The sequence below is a fragment of the Leucopleurus acutus genome, assembly GCF_964270905.1.
Source record: "Leucopleurus acutus genome assembly, chromosome: 6".
In the NCBI taxonomy this organism is placed as follows: Eukaryota; Metazoa; Chordata; class Mammalia; order Artiodactyla; family Delphinidae; genus Leucopleurus; species Leucopleurus acutus.
The window spans coordinates 101,552,544-101,571,160 of record NC_139149.1 but is presented as its reverse complement, the minus strand read 5'-3'; the positions used below and the strand labels follow the sequence as shown (position 1 = coordinate 101,571,160).

The following is an 18,617-nucleotide window of genomic DNA, read 5'->3' as shown; positions in this document are numbered from 1 at the left end:
TGCTTTTTTATTTTTTATTTAGGCATTTTTAATAGACTTTATTTTTTTTTATTTTTTTTTTAGACTTTATTTTTATAACAGTTTTAGATTTACAAAAAAATTAAGAAGACATTTCAGAAGGTTCTGATCTATCCCCACACTCAGTTGTCCCTATTACTAACATCTTACATCAGTATGGTGCACTTGTTACAATGAATGAACTGATAATGATGCATTATTTTTAACTAAAGTCCATGCTTTACTCAAATTACCTTAGTTTTTTCCTAATGTCCTATTCCTCCTATCTCATCCAGGACAGCACATTACATTTAATCTTCATGTCTTCTTAGACTCCTCTTGGATATGACAGTTTCTCATACTTTTCCTTGTTTTTGATGACCTTGACAGTTTTTTTCTTTTTTTTTTTTTTATGATAATGTCAAGTTTAATTTGCCAAATATACAAGTTGGACTTGTGGAGTATGTTTTGCCTGGAGGCTACACAGTAAACAGGTTTCTTGAAATGATCCATGGGCAGGGTTAAGAATGGGCCCGAGCCCTGTCCAGAGTCGGGGGTAGGGAGTAGGGTGGGAAGGTCAGGGGCGAAGCCTCAGTCAGAGGGGATTGGCCGGGGTTGGCCATGATCCTCAGAGACCTAGGGCCCTGGCTCCCAGGCGACAGCCCCCCAGTCGGGTGCCGGGGCAACACAGACAGGGGGCCGTCCATCACAAACTTTTCAGCAGCTACTGCGCCGCAATCGACCAGACAAACGGAAGCTTTTCTTACCCCACCTCCCAGGCACCCCCCCGACAAGGGTTCTGAATTCTAAAAACAGCCAAAACATTCAAATGGTTACATATGAAATGCTGTCCTGCATCTTTCTGTCTCAAAGATAGCAGCTGCCCCCTCCCCCCACCCACCATCCCGCCAAACGATTTCTGTGCCAAGATGAAGAGGAGCCGTGGGGAGCTCCTCGCCGCGAAGGGCTGCTGCAGTGGCGCCGGGGCACAGGGTGGGTGAGACACAGCAGAGGTCCTGGCAGCACGGCCCAGTTCCCTGCTATCTCCTCCCACAGGCCGTGCTACTTATTCAGGGAGAGCGACTGCATTCGTTTTGCTGACAAAGCTGCATCGTCTTTTGCTTTCCTCTCCTCTTTCTTCCTGGCAGCCTCCTCCCGCTGTTTCCGGATGATCGCCAGCCGGGCAAGGTCGGCCTTGGCTTGCTCCGTCTTCCCCGCTAAATGCATTTTCATGTAACGCTCTTTTGCTTTCTGCTTCTCGATTTCTTCTCTCTCTCTCCTTGAAAGTTCCTTGGGCCCGTCCAGGTCCAGCTGTGTGACCTTTTTGGTTGTCTGTGCCACCCGGTTGGGGTTCTCAATGTCAATGAGCCCTTCTACACCTTTGCGCTTTTGCTGGTAATCATCTTCTTCATCCTCGCTCTCATCTGAGTCTAGGGATTTTTTCTCCTTTTTGGGGTCACCTGCAGCCCCATCTCCACCTTCTTCTCCTTGTTCCTCTTCTTCCCTGGCCTTCTGCTTTTCAGCCTGGAGCTGTGCGTCGATCTCCTCGGGGCTCGTGTACTGCCTTGCCCGGCCTTTGTGGCCTCCCTTTCTCCCTCCTTTAGGCATCGTAGCTCCGGCGGCTGCCGATGACCTTGACAGTTTTGTGGAGTACTGATCATGTACATTGTAGGATGCCCCTCTATTGGAATCTGTCTGATGTTTTTCTCATGATTAGACTGGGGTTATGAGATTTAGAGAGGAAGATAGGAGAGAAGAAGAGCCATTTTCATCCTATCATATCAAGGCTACACACTATCAACATGGCTTATCACTATTGGTGTTGACCTTGATCACCTGGCTGAAGGTAGTGTTGGTCAGATTTCTCCACTGTAAAGTTACCCTATATTTTTCCCTCCCTTTTCATACTCTACTCTTTGGAAGACAGTCTCTATACACAACCCACACTATAAGAATTATGAGTTATGCCACCCTACTCCATTAGAGTGGAGTGCCTGCATAAATTCTTGTGCTCAGGACATTTGTCTCTCCTCTCCCACTTATTAATTTATTCAATTATTTATTTATATCAGTATAGACTCATGAATATTTATTTATTGTTGGAATTATAATCTAATACAATCTTAAGGATATTTTTGGTCAAATTATTCCAGATTCTGGCCACTGGGAGTTTGAGTTGGTTCTTGTGCCCCTCTGACATACTCTCATTTTGTGTGTGTGTGTGTGTGTGTGTGTGTGTGTGTGTGTTAGCACTTCCATATTTTCAGGCTCTACAAGAAGCTTTAGGCTTATCTTGTACCTTTCCTGCCTCAATCCTAGAATCAGTCATTTTTCCAAGGATCCCTGGTTCCTTTTGCTAGAGAATGATATTAGAAAACCAACATCTGGGTGATAGGTGTGCTCATTGATATGGGCTGTTCTTTCTTTATGCCTCATTAGTTGACAGAGCAAAGAAATACATGTGTATATATTAATCTGTGTATATACACGTATCTATAAATATTTCTATAGAGAACCATCTGTAACTACATTAGTCATTTACTTTTCCTGTATTCATATACATGAAGAAAGTGATTCGTATAGCCCTTCTCATCCCAACATTAAGATTAAAACACCCTTAAAATCTTGTTTAGAGCGAGCACCTCCTTGTGTCAGGCACTGGAATGACAATCTCTGCCCTTGGGGAGCTTCTGGTCTAGTGGGGAAAATAGATTTATATGCATATAATTTCAATAAAATGTAGCAATTTGATAATCTCATGGGAAATATTCAGATTGCTGAAAAAATGCACAGGAAATCAGGTCAAGGATGAGGGTGCTACATATGTATAAGTGAGGCTGAGGTGACTGGACTTTGTTCTGTAGGTGGATAGAGATGATGGCAACATTTAATGCAAGACTAAGTCTACACAAACCCAATCCAAGGAGACCATTTCCAGTTTCCTGGGTACTGAAGCAACAGGATCTAATGGAAGAGAGACATCAAGGCTGAAACTCGTGAAGTTTCCTTTCTTATATAGTGTTGGTGTTCATGCTGTGGGAATGCAGAGGATGATGCTGATGTGTGAAAGCAATTATTTATTTAGCACTTACTATGTGACAAGTGTTATTTAACTATAGGGGATAGTCATTATGATGAATGCCATTTAGCAGATGAAGAACTGAGTCTCAGAAGTTAATGTCATTATTTAATAATGTTAATAATTATCAACATTATATGTAAATATATAATATATATTAGTATTATATTATTTATGTATTATATATTTAATAATGTTAATAATTATTAATATTTTACAGAAGTTAATAATGTCACACAGCTGGAAAGTGACTGATACAACTTTAGAACACATCTGCCTGATTCCTCACCATTACTCACTTTCACCATCACTTGGTATCAAGAAAGGTTGAGCTTCTGATATCCAAGTTACTTCTGAAAAAAAAAAGCAGGGCTTAGCAAATTCCAGCATTTTACTTTTTATTTCTAAGAAAAAAAAAATCTGTTGATGGAGACCTGGTAGTGGCCTGTCTAGGTTAAAGAACAATGGCTTTTGGAGAACAATAAACAGGATGAAAACAGGCATCTGTCCCCCTTGAAATAGGTTCACCCTGACCAAATATTTCTGTAAAATGTTTGAGCTAAATGATTTCCATCTTTCATAATGAGGAGAAATGGGCAGATAAATCAGCTAGGAGTCTGTAACCCAGTCCTCAGAGGTGATATGTCAGCCTGGTCTCCTCCTCTATTTGCTGGGATTTATGACAGGCAAGCAGGTCTCATCATTCATCATGTGTATCTTTAGAGGAATTCTGGGTAAGATCAAGTATATCTCTGGGGGCTCAGAACTACAATCCTACTACTTTCTCTACACAGTATTAGGACAAAGCAAGGTAATACCCAGCAGAGGAGTGAAAAATCCAATGGACCTAATCAACACTTAGTGGTATAAGAAGATCAGATCTTCAGAAAACATTTGCTATTTTGGTTTTTTGCTTTTCATTGGAAGTGTGTTGCATCCTACAGACCCATTCAGAGAGATTAGCATCATTCTCCTCTTCAGCTAATTGGGTTATTTGGTGAATTCACGAAGATTGGGTTTAGCTCAATCACTCTGAATAGCCATAAGTAGAGAGAACATAAAACACATTTAGAATTCAGACTGTAAACCTGGGCACAAAGAATGTATACTCACTGATAAAGCCATTTCATCAGGCTAAGCTCATGCCTCCTTTGTGATTAATAGAAGCAGAAATGCAATCCCTTCATCTGCATAGCATAGAATTCCCTACATAGAAGGAAGGTTTATGGCTTTCAAACTTGCCTCATGTTTATTTGTATGTATTTTAAGCCCTATCATGCACCTCCCTCCCCAGAAAGGAATTTAGGATGAATATAACTCCTGTAATTTCTGTCTGAGACCACCATGATAAAGCAGGCCTGTTCACCTTGCCAGCTAATTCTTACCACACAGAGCAGTTATGAGTAATGCATGTGTTGGGTTTTGTGTGCTAATCTGATACAAATGTGAAGGAATTTAAATTACCACTTATTTTAAATTAGTATGTCCTTAACCTCAATATATTATGAGAAGGAAGACTCTAAGGATTGCGGGAAAGTGATGTTTCTTTTGATAAGTGAGCCATGGGGTGACCAGAGAAAGTGGACAAACTAAATGCTTCACCATTAGAACACAAACCAAACCAGGGAAACCCAGTAAAGTTCTCAAACCCTTCTTTGGGTCAAATATTTAAAAGATTTTTGTTTCTCTTTTCTTAACTTTTTATACAGCCATAATTAATGCAATGAACCGTAAAGTGAGTTCAGGTTCAGGAATCTGGGTAAGCAAGTTCAGGGTCACACATAAGTTATGCCACAGCTTCTAACCTGACTGGCCCTGATTTAATAAGACCTCATAGTCACATCCTCCTGTGCACTCAACTTGCAATTCCCTGCTTTAAGAGACAAGGCAATTTGTGACAGAGGAGAGTGAGAGAATTACTGCATTCCAAACACATCTGGGGAAGAGGAAAGGCCTTCCACCCCAGGATGTAGCCAGACAGAGGGGTGCCCACCAGAGGGAAGAATGAAAAATAGTCTTGATTTATAGCCTTGCAGTAACCTAATGTGGAAAGTTAAGGCATGTCATTCGCAAAAACTTTGTATTGCCTCATCTCTCAAGGTAAGATGGGAATTTTAGGAGAGAGGTTTCTGGCAGTTTTCACTGAACTAAATCATAAGGTGTTTCATAATTCCTTGTCAGCTGATTGTGCAACGGAGCAGCTTTACTTTCCTGAAACACAGATGGCACATAACTCTGCCCTCTGACACGTTTATCTGCTTTGAGGCCAGCATCAAAAACTAAGTGTCCAGCTGGACCTGAGAAGCCTACAATGACTGGTATTTGAACTTCTCAGAGAAGAACTTGGGTCAAGCATCTACTTCAGATTACATGACTTCTATATTCTGATCTGGGACGATTTTGTCCAAATTCTCTCTTTCACATAAACGTATTCTGAAATATCAATATTGTAAAGGAATGTCAATAGTATCACTAAAATAGCGTAGAATGCTACTTGGCTCTCTTACAATTTCATCTTTGTTAACAACGTTGAGGGCCATAGGGATCTACTAACAGTGGGTGATGTTGATTCGTTCCCCAGGTATGAGAGGAAGAAGGACCTATTGCTCTTTTCTATTATTTCCCAAACCATAAATGACATTTATTTATTCCTCCCCTTTTGTGCATCGCTGTAAAGATAGCTCTGAGTTGGAGTCAATCCTTAATCATCAGAACTGGCTCAGGATCTTCATGTTCCCTTCTCACCCTTGGACAAAGCCATAGGCATTTGAGAATAGATCCCTCCTTCCTACACAGGGGACTCTTTCCTAGTACCTGCCTTCTAATTAGCTTAACCTGATGGCCATTCAAGCATCAGAGACCCTTTTCTTGAGGTCAGGTAATTTGCTTTTGGTCTGCCCCTTTCGAGCTTAAGCAAAGGCCACCAATTGTCATTTCCTCCATATCCCAGGGCTCTAAGCCAGTCCTTCACCATTCATATGTCTACATCCAGCTTCCTGACCCCCAGCCTATCAGAGATTTTATAGAAGTCTGGTTACAAATGACAAGGACACCCCTCCAACATGTTCAAGCAGAAAGGGAAAGATAATGACTTGTAGTATCCAAAGGTAAAATAGATAGCTAGTGGGAAGCAGCCACATAACACAGGGAGATCCACTCGGTGCTTTGTGTCCACCTAGAGGGGTGGGATAGGGAGGGTCAGAGGGAGATGCAAGAGGGAGGAGATATGGGGATATATGTTTATGTATAGCTGATTCACTTTGTTATACAGCAGAAACTAACACACCATTGTAAAGCAATTATACTCCAATAACGATATTAAAAAAAAAATAGAGCAGTACGATGGACTTAAAAATTGCTTCAAAATTTAAAAGGCTAGATCTCATGTTAAGTGTTCTTACCATAATAAAATTTTTTTTTAAAACTTTATTTTCTATGGCAGTTCTAGGTTCACAGAAAATTGAGCAGAAAGTATGGAGTCCCCATATATCCCCTGTCTCCACACATGCATAACCACCCCATATAGACATCCTTGAGAATATTCCATGTGTGCTTGAGAAGAATGTGTATTCTGTTGCTTTGGATGGAATGTTCTGAATGTGTCTCTTAGTCATACTTGATCTAAAGTTCAAATCCAACATTTCCTTGTTGGTTTTCTGTCTGGATGATCTACGCATTGTTGAAAGTGTGGTATTGAACTCTCCCCTACTATTATTGTATTGCTTACCATAATAAAATTTTTAAAATTAAAAATAAAAAACCAAAACGAAAAACAAAGGTAGAACCCCAACCAGTGGAAAGACAAAGATGTAGCAGGACCCTAAGACCACCGTGAGCCGGTGTTTTAAGGCCATCTCTTTTCCATCTCTTGTGTCCGATTGTTCTGGATGTCAAGTTCATTCTGTCTCTCAAAATTTCTCCATTTTATAGGGAATGTGGCAGCACACAGCACCTGAACTTTATAGCTTATGGCTTCTGCCACTAAATGAGATGCGTTTCAACCCCATGGATCCCAGATTTAGAAATCCTTATGAAAAGGTTCTTTGATGTAACCAGATTCCACTCTAGCTATGAGGTTTGGTTTTGTAGAAGAGTACCCAGGATAAAAGGGAAACGTTGGAAGACATATTGTAAATGTTTTTTCACCCTACAACAAAATTTAGATATTAAGGACTAGTGTTTTACCCCTAGAAGAAATATTGGGATCATCTCTTGCAGTCAGCCAAACCTGCATAGCCATTTGAGGAACCTTTCTATTCTCTGGAGAAAAAGTCTTTACCTTCTAATACTTGGTTTATAAAACAAATGATCATTGGGATGATTGGGGTGCCACAATGTTCATTGCAGCACTATTTACAATAGCCAAGACATGGAAGCAAACCAAATGTCCATCAACAGATGAATGGATAAAGAAGATGTGGTACATATATACAATGGAATATTACTCAGCCATAAAAACAAATGAAATAATGCCATTTGCAGCAACATGGGTGGACCTAGAGATTACCATACTAAGTCAAGTAAGTTAGACAGAGAAAGACAAGTATCATGATATCACTTATATGTGGAATCTAAAAAATGATACAAATAAACTTATTTACAAAATAGAAACAGACTCACAGACTCAGAAAACAAACTTATGGTTACCAAAGGAGAAAGATGGGGGGAGGGAGAAATTAGGAGGTTGGGATTAACACATACACACTACTATATATAAAATAGATAATCAACTAGGACCTACTTATAGCACAGGGAACTCCACTCAATACTCTGTAATAACCTATATGAGGAAAGAATCTGAAAAAGAATAGATATATGTGTATATATAACTAAATCACTTTGCTGTACCGCAGAAACTAACACAACACCGTAGATCAACTCTACTTCAATATAAAATAAATACTTTTTTAAAAATTTTAAATATCTTAAAAAATAATAATCACCCCATAGCTAGGATACATAGAGTCTCAGAAGCCTGTGACAAGTTGCAAATCATTACTATAGTAAAATTTTAATTTGGGGGCTATTTTAATGGCATATAGAAACTCTTCTTTAATCTCAGGATAATCATATATAAGTAAGAAAGTTGTGATGAAGTGTATTTGCTCTAAATCTTTGGGTCGAAAAATACCAAAACACAACTGAAAAAGAGTTAAACAAAACAGAGGGAATTTCTTTATTTTTAAATAATACAGTGTATCATGAAACTTAAAACCAAGATGGTGCCTGTCTGTGTGTCATCTAGAAACATGGTGGCTCCCATTGCAGCCATGTGGATGGGTAAGATACTGCATAGACAGTGTCAAGGGTAACCTCTATACCATTTCAATTTAGCCATTATTTGTTAAGCACCTTTTTTATGTGCAGGGCATTTCACCACTAAACTTTTCCTGCTTGTCAATCTACATGTCCTATCATCACCCTTAAATGAATTAACTCTTTTAAAATTAAATTTGGTGTACCACTAAAAAATAATACTGACGCATATTAAGTTTGATTCACAGCTCACTCTGTCATCATGAAACAAAATGGCAAGTAGTTGAATGAGCACATCTCTTCCTACAATTTTTAGTAACTGGCAATTACATTCAGTAAAGGGAAAGGTCTATAGTTCAAAAAATATGTAGTATTCAATAATGGAGTGGTCCCTACATAATATTAAGAAAATGATTCTATCACGTTAAGTCAGCTTAGACTGTACTGAGAAGAAAAACCCAACCTGAGGGAATATACCTGTGACTGTCACCATCATAAGACTTAGATAAATTTATGGATAACACATCTAATGAGACCAGTCTGCACACTGTTTCCTGAACATGGCCCTGCCCTCACCTGCCTCCAGGACTTGGCTCAAACTATTAGCTCAGTCTAAAGTAACTTTTTTTGGTCTTATTTTTAAAATTCCATTTTAGGCACAATACTGGATCACAGAGATTTACAACTATAACTATCTTGACTTAAAGGACACGGAAATAAGACCATGCTTCTTTTCTTTATTGTATAATACCTAAATAATATTTTTTCAACTTTAGATAAGTGTAACGTATCAAGTGGCACATTTATAATATAAGAAAATATAAATGATATAAATGCTTAGTCATATCTTTATGACACATGACAGAATGGACCTGCATTGTTCAAGTGGGTCTTAGGCAGAAATAAAATATTAAAGAGCGTTATTTGGAACAATAATTTAGATCATATCAGTTTTCATAGCTCAAAATAATGATTCCTTAGGTTTGTAATTAATTTTCACTGCTTTCACAATCCTTCAACATACTCAATTGACTAACGTGCACATTTAATAAGTACAAGTCTTGATGTAAAATGTTAGTATCCAACATTACAAATATTAGAAGGGACTCTAGTTTTTCCTCAATATGCAGTGGTCTTCTTGGTTATTTGCCAAGGGAAATTCTTCCTTCTAGGAAAAGACAGGCTGTTAAAATGCCACTGATATTCTTTGAGGTTAATACAGCAGGTCCTGGGCCATTCCAACTCCAGAAGATAATACATATAAGGTGGAAGAGTGAACAAATGCATGAAATGGTCTGTAAACACCTTAAATCTTGCTCTATATTATGAGAAATTTTGCATGCTTGTGATTCTGTACTATTACCCATTAAATGAGGAAGCCAAACGCGCAGCACCACAATTAAGAATGGAAAAATTCAAATTTGGTTTCATCTTTGTCAATCATTTTATTTCCTAAGGAGGGAGGCAGGTCATCTTGACCCTGGAGAAGCAGGGACCAGCTTAGGTCCACAGTGCTGAACCAGGCATCTCTCCTAAGGGAGACAATTCTTCCCAAGGTAAAGTGTCTGATTCCAATCTGCTTGTGTCTTCTACCTTGCCTTCCATGTTCAGCTAAAATTCTCCCTCCCCTGAGAAGCTCGACTGCCTTCAAATTTACCAGTCAGAGTGAAGTATTCCTTTGCTTATGCTTGCTTTACAAGATGCTTGTACACTTTTTTTGCCTTTTTTGGAGTCAGCTTTGCATATTAGGTTGTGTGTGTGTGTAGGTGTGTAGTTAGGTAGACAGATAGATAATCTCCACTAGCTGCTGAGCTCCTGGAGGGTAAATGCCATGACTCTCTTTTCCCATCTATTTCTTCAGTTTTTAAATAAGTATTTTTGAGTGTTCATATTCACTCAATGGAGATATTGAGATAACTCAGACTATATCTCCAAGAATTTACAGTGTAGGAAATAAAAGACAAGCAGAAAATAAATATGATACAAGACAAACATAAGTGATGTAAGAGAGGTAAAGATGAAATGTTTTGAGAGTTCCAAGAAGATGCAGATCACTTCCCTGGCGGTCCAGTGGTTAAGACTCCACACTTCCACTGCAGGGAGACGGGTTCGATCCCTGGTCCGGGGAACTAAGATCCCACATGCCATGTGACCAAAAAACCCCAAAAACAAACAAACAAAAAAAACCCCTGCTCTTTGTGAGTGTTCAACAAAACAAACCAAGAAGATGCAGATCATTTTAATAGTGAGAGAGGGAGTGGGTAGAGAGGAAGAAGAGAAAACCAGAGAAGACTTCATGGAACAAGACACGTTTTGAAATTGTCCTCTGAGGACGGGTAGGATTTGGATGTGTGGATAAGCACATTCCCCCACGTAAGGAAAACAGCTTGAGTAAAGGCATGAACAGGAAGAATAGAAAGGTAGGTTCAACAGGACCATGTGATGCATAAAGAGAAAAAGTAGGGATTTCCCTGGTGGTCCAGGGGTAAAGAAGCCGCCTTACAATGCAGGGGACGCAGGTTCAATCCCTGGTCAGGGAACTAAGATCCCACATGACTCGGGGAAACTAAGCCTGTGCACCACAAACTACAGAGCCCACACGCCCTGGAGCCCACGCATCACAACTAGAGAAGAGAAAACCCACAGGTGGCAACTAGAGAGAAGCCCGCGCACCGCAACGAAGGATCCCGCATGCCTCAACGATGATCCCGCATGCAGCGACTAAGACCCGACACAGCCAAAAATAAATTAAATAAATAAATAATAAATAAATCTTTAAAAAAAAAGAGAGAGAAAAATTAAATCTGAGGAATCTGGACAGTATCCTGTTGTTAATCTGGACCCTAGAAGAGGTGGACAAAACGGGAAGGTGCTTGTGTGTGTTGGGGGTTCCATCAAGCTGCAACAAGAGTGTAAGCAAAGGAAAATGAGGACCACGCCTGAGACAGTGGCAGTGGGGGTGGGTAGAGGCCCTATGCAGAGACTTGACAAGGCTTGGCTGTTGGCTGTACATAGACAGCAGAGGAGAGGAAAGTAGAGGAATTCAAGAACCGGGCGATGGTGGTGCATTGACTAAAGCAAGGAGTAGATAAGGATTAAGCTTTGGATGGGGGCAAAACATGATTCCCAGTAGCAATGTCAAATAAATGGTTTTCTCTTCACCCCTGCCTCCCAATTAAGTACCTGGTAGAGTCACATACAAGGTAAGTTAACAAATGTTTACTGAATTTATAATAAACATAAAAAATATATGGTGAGGGCTTCCCTGGTGGCGCAGTGGTTGAGAGTCCGCCTGCCGATGCAGAGGACACGGGTTCGTGCCCCGGTCCGGGAAGATCCCACATGCCATGGAGCGGCTGGGCCTGTGAGCCATGGCCGCTGAGCCTGCGCATCCAGAGCCTGTGCTCTGCAATGGGAGAGGCCACAACAGTGAGAGGCCCGTGTATGGCAAAAAAAAAATAAATAAAAATTAAAAAAAAAAAATATATATATATATATAGTGACAGTGGTGGAAAGAAAATGTCCTAGAGCCAACACTAAAATTTGAAGTTGTTATAAGGAAGACAACCATGCCATTTTATAGATGATCTCCTGGAGCGAAGTTCAGCTATCATCATGGAAAATTCTCATCAGTTGGAAAGCAACTATCATTCACTGGGTGGCTACTCTGAGTAAAGCATTTAGGTATATTATAAACTATGTCTCACTACATCGTCCCAATTCTGTTTCACTAAAGAGGTAATGGGGTTTGGTTATCTAAGAGCTTTCAATAGCAGGTAACAGCAAATCCCGCCCCAGGCAATGTTTCAAGCCCTTTACAAATATTAAACATTTTACGTCTTATAACTCCAGTGACAGGTATGATTACCATGTCCATTTGAGGAATGAGGAAACCCTGGCATAGAAAGTTAAGTCATTACAGCAAGGTCATACAGCAAGCAAGAGTCAGAGCCAGGACTTGAACCCAATCAGGCTGGTGCTGGGGTCCTCGAGCTTAACCATCCCCTTACATGGTCTCTGCAGACTTCAGTGGCATAGTGTTGTGGAAACTCAAATCCGCCCCCTGCCAGCGCTCCTGTTTCCTTCCACTTTTGCCCAGAAGAAAAATTGCTGGAGCCTCCCTCTGAGAAGTAAAGAAAAATGATTATTGAATGATTGGCCCCAGATCGAATGGAAATTAACCATGATGTCTGTAACGCATGATTGCTAACACCCAGGTTAGGTTCATATTGCCCTTCTACCAAAGGGTTAACACTGAACAGACTATAATCATTAAGCAGTCTTTATTTTAAAAATGTCTTTCAAAACATGTGTGCATTTTAGTTATTTATGAAAAAGGAAAACATTATACTTAAAAATGTTTGGAATGGAGGTGACTACTTGATAAATATAATTACTCATTTTCTATAGCTTTTACAAATCAAACTTTTATGGTAAATTTCTGAAAAAAAAAGGTAATGTTACTTAACCACATTCAGATTTCTAGGTACAGCATATTATCATGAATCCCCCAGTCATCCTTTAGAATAGGGTTTTATGGTAGCTGTCTTTTGAGGTTGTAAATTGTTAACATCTGTCTCTTAGTATTTTTTTTAACAATACTCTAATCTCTGGTTATACTGCTAATAACTGTAATTTTCTAGTCAGTTGCTATCTCTCAAGGTAGTTTAAAGGTCAGTTTTTGCAATACATAAAGAAGCTTGTGAAGAAAGTGGGTGTGATTTATTTTTTAGCAAGTTGAACTCAAGTTTGGATTTGGTTTTGAATCCAAGAAGAAAGAGCCTCTGCTTAGCTCTTTTGCTTGAATCTTTTATTTGGTCCCAGCATGATTAATTTCAGTCTCTTTCATTCATTATACTTCTGTTACCTGATGCTATTCCTAATAGGGAACACAGATATTATTTTCAAAAGCATAATTAAAGGATACATTTACATTGTACTTTTTATAGTCAAAGTACTGGTTAATCCACATGTTATCCCTACAATATAAAAGCATGCTGCACCTTGCCCCAGAGAGGTGTGCTCCTGAAAACTCTCTTAATCAAGATTTGGAGATTTACATCCACTTTATTTTCTACAGCACCACAGTTGCTGCAGAAATTATGAAACTCGGATATATTTGTGTAAATGCACACATTTTCATTTATTAAAAGTGCCAATCAAAATATAAGAGAAGCAAAAACATAAGCTATAGTGAACATACGGGGAGTTATTTGGTTTTTGTTTGTTTGTTTTATATCGTCAGCATCCATTACTTTCTTGTGAAAAAAAAAAAAAAAGCCTGGATTTCCTTTGAATAAAACTCATCCTCACTCCACACCTTGCCTGCAGCTCCAGAGCATAACCAACTACATTGCTGTGGTGATCAGTTCGAGGACAAACATATGACCCACGCTTGTCAGTGAGATGCAGAATAAGGAGTCTGCAAGAGCTCTTTTGGAAAGGAATATGCATCTTATTCCAGTAGGGTTGCTCAGTAAGTAGGAATCAATATGGACCTGGCCAGGTCAAAATGGCTACCATGGAGAAAAATTCAGTCTGAAAATGCAGTCAAAGCAGGAAGAAGTTAAAGGCAAGAAACCCAGACAATATCCTCATGCCATCATTTGTGGCCCTGGATCCAGCCCCACCAGTGATTACATGAAATGGGTTCCTTTCACTTGATAATGAATGGTAACCGATTAGTACATAAGCACAATCAATGTTTATAGACATTAATAAGGATCTGATTTTACTATAGCAGATGGTAAGTATAAAGGAAATTTTAATGGAATATCCTAAATGAAAATAACTGGATTAGAATTAAGTAAGAAAGGCTTCAGGCAAGACATTATAAATGATGCTTTCACTAGATCAAATATTTATAAAGTAATAGTTCATATCCTGGCATACATGAGTTTATATAAGGGTTTGTTATGAACTGACTGTGTCCTTCCAGAGTTCATGTTTGACATCCTAACTCCCAGGACCTCAGAATGTGCTGTTGCATGGAAATAGGGCTGTTGCAGATCTAATCACTTAAGTTAAGATGAGGTCATACTGGAATATGGTGGGGTTCTAATCCAATATGACTAGTGTCCTTATAAAAAGAGGGAAAATTTGGACACAGACACATGCAGGAAGAATGCCATGTAAATATGAAGGCAGAGATGGCGTGATACTTCTACAAGCCAAGGAATACAAAGATTGCCAGCAAAGCACCAAAGCTAAGGGAGAGGCATGGAACAGATTCCACCCTGCGGACACCTTGATCTCAGATTTCTAGCCTCCAAACCGTGAGACAATAAATTTCTGTTACTTAAGGCCCCAGTCTGTGGTACTTTATTACAGAGGCCCCAATAAACTAATATAGGATCCAAGGATAATTAACAGATAAAGATTAAAAAAAATTCTATGAATAGAAAAAAGTCATAGTGAAGTAGGAAAGCATCGATCAAAATCTAAATAATATACTTGTCTTTTGGATCTGCAGTAAATTAAAATTTTAGTTGGAGGTAGTGGGTGAAATTGATGAATAACATTAAATCTCATAATTAACTTTTTAGTTTTATTTGAAAACTAATTTTCATATCAACTAAACTTAAGAGAAAGGAAATGACAGATAAATTTCTTACAACTACCATATTCACAAGTAAAGTACCTTTTAAAAAATGTCAACTTTATTACTGACTAGATTCAGAATGGAAATACAAAATGTAAAAGATAAAAGAGTTGACTAAACATCTGTTCCAAGAGTTCACAGAACAAAATTTTAAGGACTAAATTAGGAATAAGGTTGCATATTGGAGTTGAGGGAATATATCTGAGAAACAGCATAAAGGAAGAGACTTGAAAATTGGCAAGAGAATGGATCATCAATATGTAGGTTTGGATTAGAAAGAATTTTCTTTTGTTTGTTGATGACTTCAAAACTATATGGTTGGAGAAGTAGAAATTGATAAAGACATTGTCAGTGAGAGCTTGGGAAGAATTGTGCTGTAGAGCAAGACATTCATTTTAAGATAGCTTAAGTCACATCACACTTTTAGGGTGTTAATCTGGTAGACATCTCAATTAAGTGACAAGAGTTAATACCATCAGTGGGGGCAGGGCAGGTATAGGAAATCTTTGTATCTTTTGCTTAATTTTGCTATGAACCTAAAACTACTCTAAAAAATTAAGTCTAGTTTTTTACAGGCCAACCTCTGGTATTTGTGTACTTTGTTATACAAACTTAGAAGAGGAACTTATAGATCTAGTCCAAATCCTATATGTGAAAACTTAAGAAACTGACACCTTGTACTGTCTGAGAATATTTTAGCTGGAAAAGTAGCTGAGCTGACACAAACGATCAGATTGTCAAATTAGATTTTCACAAGTAAGGATCTTTCCCGGAGTCGATCTTTACTAATAATTTTTGAGACAAGCAACTGAAGGCACAGGTGAAGAACCGCAGAGGTATGGAACACTGAATGCAGCCGCCCTAGGTTCTCCCTTTCCCCCACACCCACACACTCTGACCCTCATGAGATGAGGTCCAACCGCGGTACACATTACTTCACACAGCACAGAGCATCTGGGTTGTGAAATATCTCAATTTTGTACCCCAGATGGTCACCTAACTTACATGACTTTTCCTAGGCATCCATGTCTTATAAATTCATAGATCCTAGGTGCGTTTACCTTAAACAGACCTAAACTAGTCACATCCCGCTAAGAATATTCCATAGTTGTGGATGCTCTTCCTAGGAAAGAGCAGCAGTATGTTCATCAGGAGTTATTATCAATATTACTCACCAGAGTGGTACATTTGTTACAATTGATGGGCCTACATTGACACATCATTATCACCCAGAGTCCATAGCTTACAATAGGGTTCACTCTTGTGTTTTACCCTCTATTGGTTTGGGCAAATAATATATAATGACATGTATTCACCATTATAGTATCATACAGCATTATAGTATCATACAGCATAGTTTCAACGCCCCCCAAAAAACCTCTTTGATCCTATTATTCATCCCACCCTTCCCCTCTAACCTTGGAAACGACTGATCTTTTTATCGTCTCCATAGTTTTGCCTTTTCCACAATGTAGTATAGTTGGAATCATACAGTAGGTAGTCTTTGCAGATTGTTTTTCTCACTTAGTAATATGCACTCAAGAGTTCTCCATGTCTTTTCATGGCCTGATAGCTCATTTCTTTTTAGCTCTGGTAAATATCCCATTGTCTGGATGTACCACAGTTTACTTATCCACCACTTACTGAAAGACACCTTGGTTAGTTTGACTGTTAATGGGTGTATCATGTTGACTCTATAGTTAAGGCTGTACTACTATTGCTGTTTGTCCTGTAAAGTGACAGGACAAGGGAGATGTGAGTGACAAGGGACGCGTTCCAGTGCTGGGTCACCAGCTTCTGGGTGTCAGGAGTCAATGGTGTAGCATCAGCAATGCCACAATGGCATCTTGGTCACTGAGCTGCCTCTTCTGCAGCCCCAGTGGTGGCCCTTGACAACCACTCTTCCAGCCTTCCCAACAATCTTCTAAGCCCTTAATTTCCTGTATTAAATCCCTTTCTGCTTAAAATATCTAAAATGGTTTCTGTTTCATGTACTGAACTCTGAATGATGTAGAGTGTTACTAACACAAATAATTTATTTTGGTTTGGAGAGATTTTTTTCTTAGTCCCTTGATTTGTGTGCACCAATATTTTGTCTACCTTTAAGATTTTTTAAAGTTTAGAATAAAATAACAGGTAATAATAGACATATCTCTTGTCCAGGCAAGAAACATATAGGGGGACAATCAGCCATCTTTCACAGTCTATGGGCTTTATCCCGTGTACACATCTTTTTAGATAACTATTTATGCAATTGCTTATTTTTCTTCTGCATGCAAGTTTAAATAACTGAATTTCTATTAAGAAATACAAGAGGGCTTCCCTGGTGGCACAGTGGTTGAGAGTCCGCCTGCCGATGCAGGGGACACGGGTTCGTGCCCCGGTCTGGGAGGATCCCACATGCCGCGGAGCGGCTGGGCCCGTGAGCCATGGCCGCTGAGCCTGCGCGTCCGGAGCCTGTGCTCCGCAACGGGAGAGGCCACAGCAGTGAGAGGCCTGCGTACCGCAAAAAAAAAAAAAAAAAAAAAAGAAAGAAATACAAGAAATGCACTGGGTTTTTTTCCTGAAAAGAAATGGTTTGAAGATTATTTGAAGCTATTTCTTTTTATCAACAGATATCACTGCAAACTAATCCAGAATCTAAAATTGTTTAATGCCATATGTGTCACTGATTTCCATCTTGCCAATTAAATAAATGTTACCGCTTGGGTGCTTCAAAGATTGCTTCTCTCCATAGGCAGCATCACAGTGACTCACTCAGCCAGGGCAGTCCGCTAGCAGTCCCCAGATTCCCTCCACAGGCCATGAACAGCAGAATGCCTTTTGGGAAAAACTTCACTTAAGGAGTGGCAAACTGGGGTTAACTAGAATTCCTATTTAATGATGTTTTATTGCTTATTAGCAAGGCTCATCTTTTCTGTGTCCCCAAAGAACCAAGAATTAATTCAACAAGCATTTACTGAACACCTATAATGTGCCATGTACTGGGCCAGGCACTAGAATACTAAGAAAAGTAAGATGTGAACCTCTGCTCCTGTCCTCCATGAGGTCTGACTTTGAGTGGATGCTGCATATCCAGTTGTAACCTGTGTGATCAGTTCTGTAAGTTGAGTGCTATTGGATGGCACAGGGCACAACGAGTTCAATCTCACTGTGAGAAGGGAAGGATCTGAGTTGTCAAATAGAGAAGGAGGTAACGTTTGAACACATTTGTGAAGAATACGTAGGGCTTCTCCATGCAAGAGCGGAGGAAGGATATAGTGGAAGCATAAAGGAACATCTAAGAAAACAAACAGACAGACAGACAGACAGTATGAGCTTCTCCAGGAAAGCACCAAACATCTGCTGAGCTGGCATGGACAGTGGTTAGGAAAGTGTGATGGTTAATTATTTGACTGGGCCATGAGGAGCCCAGACATTGGGTCAAATATTATTCTGAGTGTTTCCATGAGAGTGGATGAGATAGACATTTAAATTGGTAGACTGACTAAAGCAGATTGCCCTCCCTAATGTGGGGGGCCCTCACCTAATTAGTTGAAGGCCCGAGTAGAACAAAATGGCTGACCTGCCCTCAAGTAAGAGAGAACTTCTCCTGCCTGACTGCCTTCAGGCTGGAACACTGGTCTTTTCCTGCCTCTGGCCTCAGACTGAAGCCTTGGTTCTTCCTGGATTGCAAGGCTGCCA

The 18,617-nt window shown here is 39.5% G+C and overlaps 1 protein-coding gene across 1 annotated transcript; it reads right to left on the bottom strand.

Moving 5' to 3' along the window:
• Window positions 1-973: 973 nt before the first annotated feature.
• Window positions 974-1,617, bottom strand: LOC309962755 (28 kDa heat- and acid-stable phosphoprotein-like). The gene has a single exon (XM_082840718.1). The coding sequence runs from the start codon at window positions 1,603-1,605 to the stop codon at window positions 1,060-1,062; it is 546 nt and encodes a 181-aa protein (XP_082696844.1). The 5' UTR covers window positions 1,606-1,617; the 3' UTR covers window positions 974-1,059.
• Between the last annotated feature and the right edge of the window lie 17,000 nt (window positions 1,618-18,617).

Coding starts and splice junctions, on each gene's coding strand:
- LOC309962755 (XM_082840718.1), bottom strand. CDS start 1,605: ATGCCTAAAGGAGGGAGAAAGGGAGGCCACAAAGGCCGGGCAAGGCAG.